The sequence below is a fragment of the Triticum aestivum genome, chromosome 4D, assembly GCF_018294505.1.
Source record: "Triticum aestivum cultivar Chinese Spring chromosome 4D, IWGSC CS RefSeq v2.1, whole genome shotgun sequence".
Taxonomy (NCBI): domain Eukaryota; kingdom Viridiplantae; phylum Streptophyta; class Magnoliopsida; order Poales; family Poaceae; genus Triticum; species Triticum aestivum.
This window is the reverse complement of record NC_057805.1, coordinates 5,171,331-5,180,107: the sequence shown is the minus strand read 5'-3', so window position 1 is coordinate 5,180,107 and position 8,777 is coordinate 5,171,331. Positions and strand designations below refer to the sequence as shown.

At 45.6% G+C, this 8,777-nt stretch overlaps 1 protein-coding gene and 1 long non-coding RNA gene across 2 annotated transcripts; both read right to left on the bottom strand.

The window, feature by feature from the left end:
• Nucleotides 1-1,815: 1,815 nt before the first annotated feature.
• Nucleotides 1,816-4,747, bottom strand: LOC123099333 (uncharacterized). The gene is made up of 5 exons (XR_006448144.1): nt 4,608-4,747; nt 3,070-3,173; nt 2,645-2,716; nt 2,447-2,555; nt 1,816-1,895 (listed from the first exon to the last, which is right to left on the bottom strand). It is a non-coding gene; the product is annotated as an uncharacterized lncRNA (long non-coding RNA).
• Nucleotides 4,748-5,826: 1,079 nt separating this feature from the next.
• LOC123099332 (uncharacterized) lies at nt 5,827-8,108 on the bottom strand. The gene is made up of 2 exons (XM_044521509.1): nt 6,651-8,108; nt 5,827-6,195 (listed from the first exon to the last, which is right to left on the bottom strand). Exon 1 carries the CDS (start codon nt 7,972-7,974, stop codon nt 7,000-7,002), a length of 975 nt encoding a protein of 324 aa, XP_044377444.1. The 5' UTR covers nt 7,975-8,108; the 3' UTR covers nt 5,827-6,195; nt 6,651-6,999.
• Nucleotides 8,109-8,777: the final 669 nt, after the last annotated feature.

The window sequence follows — 8,777 nt, the reverse complement described above, 5'->3', positions numbered from 1 at the left end:
TCGACGATGGTTAGGACGAAGACGGGAAGGCACTAAGTAAACCACACCTACATATGCAAACTAAGAGTTATTTTGATCTCAAATTGCATATAAATCAAATACTACCACACATAATTCCTCCCAAAATAAAACCCACAAATCACTATACTTGTAGAGCATTGCAAGAGCTAATCTAGCAATGAGAGATGAAAGGACAAACTTGCTAACCTTTGTGATCACTTAGATGGATGGGGTGCCTTCAAATCTTCACAAAATTAGGCAAAAATGGAGTGTGAGCTCGAGAGGAAGAGGAAGAAAACAGAGGAGAGGAAAGGGAAAGAACAGAGCGCTCGGGCACGACGAAGGGGTTTATATAGGATGAACTTTAGTACCGATTCGTCTAACCAACCGGTACTAAAGGTGCATCTCTATTCCCGGTTCATGGCATGAACCGGTACTAAAGGTGCTGGTGGGGCCCCAGCCTGACAACAGCCTGCCACCACCTCTTTAGTACCGGTTTGTGGCACGAACCGGTACTAAAGGTTCGTCACGAACCGGTACTAAGGAGCGCCGCCCGCCTAGCCGTTGGAACCGGCACTAATGGTCACATTAGTGCCGGTTCAATTATAAACCGGGACTAATGAGCTTCACATTACACTACTAGGGAAAAGCTTATAGGAAGACGCTTACTAGTAGCGAGGTTTTATACCCCTCGCTACTGCTACTTACTAGTAGCGCGTGTTTTTACACCTCGCAACTACTAACTTGATAGTAGTAGCACGGGTTTTTAACCCTCGCTACTACTAAGCGGTCTCTACCGTGCCCCCCGGGACATGCCATAGTAGTAGCGAGGGGTGTAAACCCGCGCTACTACTAAGTTGATAGTAGTAGCGCGGTTTTATACCCCTCGCTACTACTAAGTACGAGGTAGGTGAAGTCCCCATATCCTCGGCCGAATCCCTCCTCTCTCCCTCACTCTCCCCCTCTCTCCCATTCCCCTTCTCCTCCCACCCGTGATTCCCATCCTCACCCACCGCCGCCAGCGATCTCACACCTCGGCGCCTTCCCCAAATTCGGTGACCTCCTCTCCCTCGGCGTCTCCCGACGCGAACGACGGCCATGTCTAGGAGGAGGAGGCTGCCGCTGCCGCTGTCGGGGCCGCCGGGTCCGGCACGGAGGGCGGCGGCGGCGTCTAGAGGGACGCCAACGGGGGCTCCGCGGAGCTGGCCAAGGACGGTGGCGGTGAGAGCTCTTATGTGGATAATCAAGACTGTTCAATTAGTAAGGCTCGGAGAACAATTTATAAGTGCACCAAGTAAAGAACAACATCGACAGGACTCCATTGGCAGCATAGGACAGTCCAACACGTGCAGAATCATACTGCATTACTACACAAAACTATAGGGAAGCACAATATTTTCTATTTAGTTCATGTTTTAATTCTATTGGACACATAGAAAATCTAAACCGACGCAAAATTCTACATTTAATCCTGCAAGACTTGCACGAGATTAGATTATCTACCAGATTACATTTACCCAGCTTTTCTAGAGTAAAGTGTCCCTTCTCTTCTGCGGAACTGGTGTTTATGTATGTATGTGTCCAGTTCAGCAGAAATAGGAAAAAAAACATGACAACAGAATATATAAAGATGGAAATGAATACCTTGCTACCAAAATAATACTATTAAGTGCCTAAGCAAACTGATGCTTATTTTCAGTTCCTGTTTAATTATTTTCAAACACAAAAGAGTTCTAAAACTGAATCAAAATTGCACGTTTAATACTGTAAGACTTGATCCAGATCAAATCACGTACCATAAAAAGATTACATTTACCCAACTTTCCTAGACTCTGGAGTGATGGGTCCTTGTCTTCTGCGTAAATTTTCATACCGTATGTATGTGTCCAATTTGGCTACAAAGAATAATTTACTTCGAATTAATTTGCATTAACGTACATTGAATAGAAACAATAGGAAATAGGTGAAGATGGCGAAAAATAAAATTCTGATATTGTGCATTAAGAGATCATCAACAGTATAGAAGGAAAAAGTGGTCAATTAAATATCATCCAACCTCAGTATGATACCATATTCCGTAGCAGTTTGCGGTTATATCATCAACAGTGACTATTGGAAGCATCTTACAAATGTAGGGAAGTTCTTGAAACAATTTCCGGCTTTGTATGTGGTTTTACATATTAAGAAAATTGTCTTTTCTTGCAACATAATCTCTTCCTCTTCTTAAGACCATGTTATAGAATACGAGCACACAAGACAACAATACAAGCAAAGTAGTAGAATAGTATCATCAAGTCAGGCCATTCCAAGAGTAAGGGCAATGCAAAGGCACAAACAATGTTATGTAGTTTCAATAATGACCAATCTACCAAGCACATACTTAACCAATCTAGATCGACAGATAATCGTACTCGAATGAAAAAAAATGTCATGTGAAAGGTGATACCATTTGATGTTACCACATGCTCTTTTGGATCCAATGTTGGTATGGTACTGGCCTTGGAAAGCATTATAGCTAATTGGGTGGATGATTCACATATGAACATATCAGCTGACTGTTTGACAACAATTGTTAAGATTACAAGCTTAGTTACAAATTTTCAGCAAGACCTATATCCACATAGCTGCTCGAGAAAATACATACATTTTCCCCAATATTAGATATGTGTTTTGTATACTGTGACAGGTAATGATCAACTGCTTCTGAGCCTTTAGACTGTGATTAATAAAATAAAGAAAATTAGTTACTGCTACCATATCAGGAAATAAAGATTTCACATAGGCTGCAACTTCAATTGTTTGAGAAACTGATAATCCTAGGATAGTTTTAGGAGTCTATGAAGGTTGGTGTGGTAATCCTAATCTACACAATGGGTAATGCCAGTAAAAGATAGATCGATTGGACTCACATAAGCTGGCACATAGTTTACTATGATTAATCACTCTGTGATGAGAGTCGTAAACACATATTGTTGGCTAGTAGCTAGTATTGTTGATTTCGTCACTACCTCATGTAGCAAACCAATCATATACGTAGGTATATAACAGAATGGAAAAAAGAAATATCACCGAGCAAGACCGGATATGTAGGACCAAGATCTAGTTTTGATGTCAATTATGTTGTGGCCGCTGCCAACCTTGAAGCAATGATCTTTCTTGGAATTCTTCGAGTCCTACATATGAAATAAGATTTAGAATTCTGACAGGATTTGTAAAATTAGGGGCAAGCCAGGCAAAGGATAATTAGTTTTTGTGAAGGTGACAAGAATTAATGAGACAATTTTAACTGGTTGGAAAAGATAAGCTATGAAACAGTCCACAGTAGACATGTTTCTGAAACCACGAAACAGTAGCAATCACAAAGGCGACAATTAAATATTAATTTAATGCTGAACTCAATGTAAATTCTCATCAAACGCGGACATATGAATACCTCGCATCACTTTATTTGTTTGCAAAGTAGAAAGTTTGAGCAGTTAAACACTTCCAACTTTATATGACAAAGTTTATGTTTCTGCTGTGGCCGTTCACATTTTCTCACATGAAGATGCATTCAGCAATAATTTTGATATCCAGATAACAAAGATATGTCAATTTTTTTCACAAAACAAATATTTCTCGCTTTCTCAATTGTAACTACATTTACACATGTAGCAGAAAAAGTGGGAGAAATACTGAAGCTACTACAGTACAAGGATATTAGTGGTAGCACCGGCGGAGCTCTCGGTAGGGCGAGGCAGGGTGTCCGCCCAACCTTTATTTCGGGCAAACACGCTCGATCGAAGGATGACAGGTGCAATAAGTCACTGAAAGGAAGAGTTCTCTTTGATGTTGGGTCGTGACTTGTGAGAAGGCTCCTTATTTGGGTCATGCCCTTGCCTGATGGCTGCACATACGACACACACACGACGTACCGAACCAGTCATCACGAAGGTACGAACAGGAGCAACAGAACACAAACCACGAGCCCAGGCGCATGCCACGCGCGAACCCCAGCGGGCTAGAAGCTAGCAGCTGGTGTCGGAGGCCAAAGTGGACGGTGCAGATGCACTCCTTGGTGCTAGAGGCTAGCAGCGAGGAAGTCTCACGTGCTGTAGTCTCGGCTGCCCTACCTCGAAAATTTTTGGTCCTCCGCCACTGATGAGCGGTAGCATGCTGACTAAACAGCTCATGAAATTCTAGTCCATTTTACCGGCATCTAAAACAATAGTACTTGCCTATATCTTTTCTTTCTTGTTTATAACTATAGGAATTGTGAATGTATAGTCTTTACCTTGGCTTTAATTATCCTGCCGCGGCAATCAAACCCACTGAACAACAATACACTACAGAAGAGTACTCATGTATTTTCTACTTAATCTAAAAACCATTCGATCTTCACTAAAACTGCTTTTTGAACAACATTAATGTCATAACAAAAGTCATGAGGGCGAACGAACCATGTTGTCTTACCATGGCCAAGAAGATATCACGACAAGGCAAGCAAGACGATCTGAATTAGAAAGAACCCATCGCGTACTGAAAATTCTTGAGTGTGAGAGCACACCTGCTACACGCACGGGTAACGAAGACAACAGCAATGGAGGAGAAGATTGAAATCGACGCACCTGGGACGGCGTCCTCTACGGAGCTGATACTCCGGTCGTTGGACCTCGACGCGACCTTGTACGCCACCTGCTCTTCCAAATGAGCCCTTGCCAACGGCCGCCGCCACCTGCGATGAGTATTCCTCGTAGGGGAGGCATCCAAATAGCGGAAGCTAGCATGGTCGAGTGGAGGACGATGACGACGGCAGGAAGAAGTGGGCGAGATGGATCTACCTACCCTTTCCTATGGTCGCCATGGGGAGTCTCCGCAATGGGAGATGAAAGAGGAGGCCGGCGTTGGAAAAAAAATCGGGAGAGAGATGGGATCGAGAGGGGGTTGGGGGAGATAGGGGTGTGGGACGTGCGTGGGGATGAATCTCGTACGTGGGCTGAGCTGCCTTTTTTTCATGTGGTGCGATCGTGGCCCTCGCGCGACGCGAGAGTTTTTCGGTCGATGGCTTTTTTCCCCTAGCTTTTCTTTGTCTTGAAACGTGGGTTTTTGGCGATTTTATTTTCCACGTGAGAGATCGTGCGAGGGGGAATATGGTCGTCGTAGGTGGGACGGAGGAGGTCGAACCATCACGACATTCGATCCTCCTTTAATAGTAGAGATAATTCCTATTAGTCATGCTATTCGACTGTTACATGCCATACGGAAAAATTCTTATGTTAGGAAGGAGAAAACATTGTATGGAGAAATTGTGCAGTTCAAGTGGCATGGTCATTAAAGGTACTCCCTCCGTGGCATGGTCATTAAAGTAAAAAAGAATGTCATTTTACTTCTTTTTTCTGAGGGGAAAAAAGAGGGTCCTTCCAGGTTCCAGGAGAAACAAATAAGAGTTACCAGTAAGTATCAATTGCAAACATGTCTGTTTAGCTTCTCTTTCTTTTAAAAATAAAATAAAAAACAAGGATATTATAGACAACATTGCAATTGCAAGCACGAACAAACAGAGGATGACTCCTAGCACACGCCAAGAAAATAAGAAAGCAGCTAACCAATTCTGACAGAAAAATGACAGGTTGCAAGCACAAACAAATAAATCTGACATGACAATAAACACTTGCTACATAGCTCAAAATGTTAATAAATTCCCCACCCACCCAAATGGAGATGTTGCGTCACTGACAGCACATGTCAGAAACAATACTCACCCAACTCTCCACAGGTATGATGGTAACAGCAGGTTATGATGTTAACGGAAGACAACCGTGGGGAACAGAAAACAGAAGGGGGCACTACAACTGACATACCATATAGTTCATACAGATTTTTAATAATACAGCTTGTATAATAGACAAGCCAGGTAGAATAGGCGGTGAGACAATGAAGAAAGGAACTCCAGAACAGGGTCTAGAGGGCCATAATAATCCTAAAATAAATAAAAGACAGGCAAAGGGAGGGGCAGACCAGCAGACATGATAATCCACTACCCCCTCCACTGATACCCGGCACCAATGGCAGGTCATACAGCTTCTATCCATGCAACATCATGAAGAAACAATCATCATGGCGGCGTCTTCTTTAGGATCTTCGACATCTTTAGCATGCTTCTTGCTAGGGCATTTCATCAACGGCACCCCTGGTCGTTAGGCATTTGCTGTGTACCTGGCATGTCAAATTCCACATGTCTTCAGTAATAGTTTGGGAAAGAAGAAATGGTCCACAAACAACCAGCGCTAACACAAGCATTAATTATTCCATAAAACTCTCCATGCTGAAAGACTACTGAAAAAGCCCAAACTTGATAGGCATGTGCAACGCTTGCCCTATAAATGAATTACTACATGTCACAAGATAAGTGTGAATGGCTGTGGTGAGAAATTCACAGTTAGCAACCCCCTCCCCCTAAAAGAATTTGCTGGCATTTGACTTAATGGATAGTATTATGACCTATGGTATCTTATTTCGGTGGATTTATCCACCCTAAACCCCACACTGTCAATGTGTGTGAAATGATGCTGCCGTCACCCACTCCACCAAGAAGAACATGCATGAATCTGGTAGTTTAGCATGTATCGTTGGAAGTAACAGACAGCAAGGCAGGGGTTACAGTGAGTTACCTGGCGCGGGTTGGAGATATGCAGAGAACCTACTTGCGTCGTAGCCCTTGGCTACATAATAAGTCCTCTCAGCAGGGAACTCCACCACTTGCTCAGCAGTCTCGTTCTTCATGTCAACAGCAAGCACCCAAGCTGTGTGTTGCCTTGGGCTGAAGTCAATCTTGGCGAGGAAGTAAACAATGGCATCATTCTGCAGGCTGAGTGTGGGGAGGCCAACGCAAAGAGACGACAAGGTAGGGAAGGTAGCGACGGTACCAGCCGCATCAACCTTTATATGGGTGGAATCGAGCTCGCGTTCCATGTGCCATTTCTTTGGCCAGGACCGATGGCGACGGGCCTTCGTGATGCTCTATGCTGTGGCCACCCAACGAAGGGAGGGTACCTTAGAGGAGCTTGTGTCGACGGGGTGAAAAAGCATAGCAACATACTTGATGGTGTTGCCAAAGACCGCAATGTCGCGAACAGACCTTGGATTGATATCCTCCTCGCCGGGTTCGGACGGCAGATTCAGGTAGCTAAGCTTGGGGCGTTCGGCGAGAACGTCACAGAAGACGATGTTGCGCCAGAGATCCACCCAAGCCACGGTGCCATTGCTTCCTCCCATGGTGAGTGTCTTGCTTGGGATGTGGTGTTCTGGATATGATGAACCCATCACCACCGGCTTGTTGCTCCAGGTCTTGACAGCAGAATCATAGATGCAGAGGTGAGGAGATTCTTTACCCCAGAAAATGTAGGATTGTGCGGCAACGACGAAGTCGGCCTCGGCCTCGGCCTCTTGGGGGCGTAGGCTGACGTGCTTGCTGGTGTTTTTGGAGCTTTTGTTGGGCTTGCGCATGATGGCGAGCGAGAGCTCGCTGAGTCGGTGTTGGAAGCCGGGTTGCGGGAGTTGGTGAAGTTTGCGGGCGAGGGCGTCGTAGACGAAGTATTGGCAATTTTCGGGACTCAACTGCTGGATCGGATGGTCGGGGTCGGCGGTGGCGACGCATAGGAGGACGAGGCCGCCGTCGGTCTCAGTGGCCAGGATGCGGGGCTCGACGGGGAACTCGGTGTGGTCCATGTGGGAGGCGTGGACGCAGAAGTAGGAAACGAGCGGCGGGGCGACGGCGCAGAAGGTGACCTGGAGTCGGCCCCTGAGATTGGGGGCCCCGGCCTCCATATCGATGACGGCGGTGGTGGAGTTCTTGCGGTCGGCGAAGTAGGCGACTGGATCGATGAGGACGAAGGGCGGCCGCTCGCCGCCGCCGTCGTCGTCGGGGTAGCCGTAGGCGGGAGGAGCCGGTGGCTCCTCTTCGCCGCCGCCGTCGGGGTAGCCGTAATCGGCCATCGGATCCTCCCGGTCTTCAAGGTGGCCGTCAATCGATTGCCTTGTTCAAGCTGGATATATGGATCACAAGATCGTTGCTTCGTGTCGGCGGGTGTGTGTGGATGGATTTATGGGGCGCGATCGATCCGAGTTGGGTGGGGAGATCGATTCGAGATGAAACCGAATTGCAGTGGGAGTCGGAGTAAAAGCAGCCTACAGGTGCCAGCCGACATACGGCGCTGCCCAGCCCAGCCCAGCCCAGGTCGGAGTGAAATTAAAGGGGATCAACACATGCATGCATGTTGCCATGTACCGTCCTTAGTGGTTTTTGGTGCGGATGCCAACATGAATTGAAGACTAATGTTGTAATGTTGTGTGCGCGTTGAAGCAAAGATGAATGTTGAAGTAAGCCTTCCATCAATATTAAGCGTTGCGGACGGAACTTCGATCGAGCAGTAAAACAACACAGAAACATAAGCACAATGCAACCTCTTAAGAAAAGAAAAAACATGATGAAGAATCTTTTAAAAAGTGTTCATGCTCTATTCATGTTTTTGTGCTTAAATAAACCTGCCTAGAAAAATTAGTAATCCCTATTTTGATGCATTATTATGGGTTAAATTGGCAAGGCTTCACACAACCGTTCGACTGAGCGAGCGACATTTGGATTGGCTTATTTTGCAGCTACGTGAATCTGATTTTAGGAACTATCCAAAAACGTTCATATCCAGTTTTTACCGGATTTGGGAACCTTCTAAAGGGTTTCGGTCCGGTTTTCTGTTTTTCTTTCTGTTTTTCTGTTTTTCTATGGGGGCGGGGGGTTC

Coding starts and splice junctions, on each gene's coding strand:
- LOC123099332 (XM_044521509.1), bottom strand. CDS start 7,974: ATGGCCGATTACGGCTACCCCGACGGCGGCGGCGAAGAGGAGCCACCG.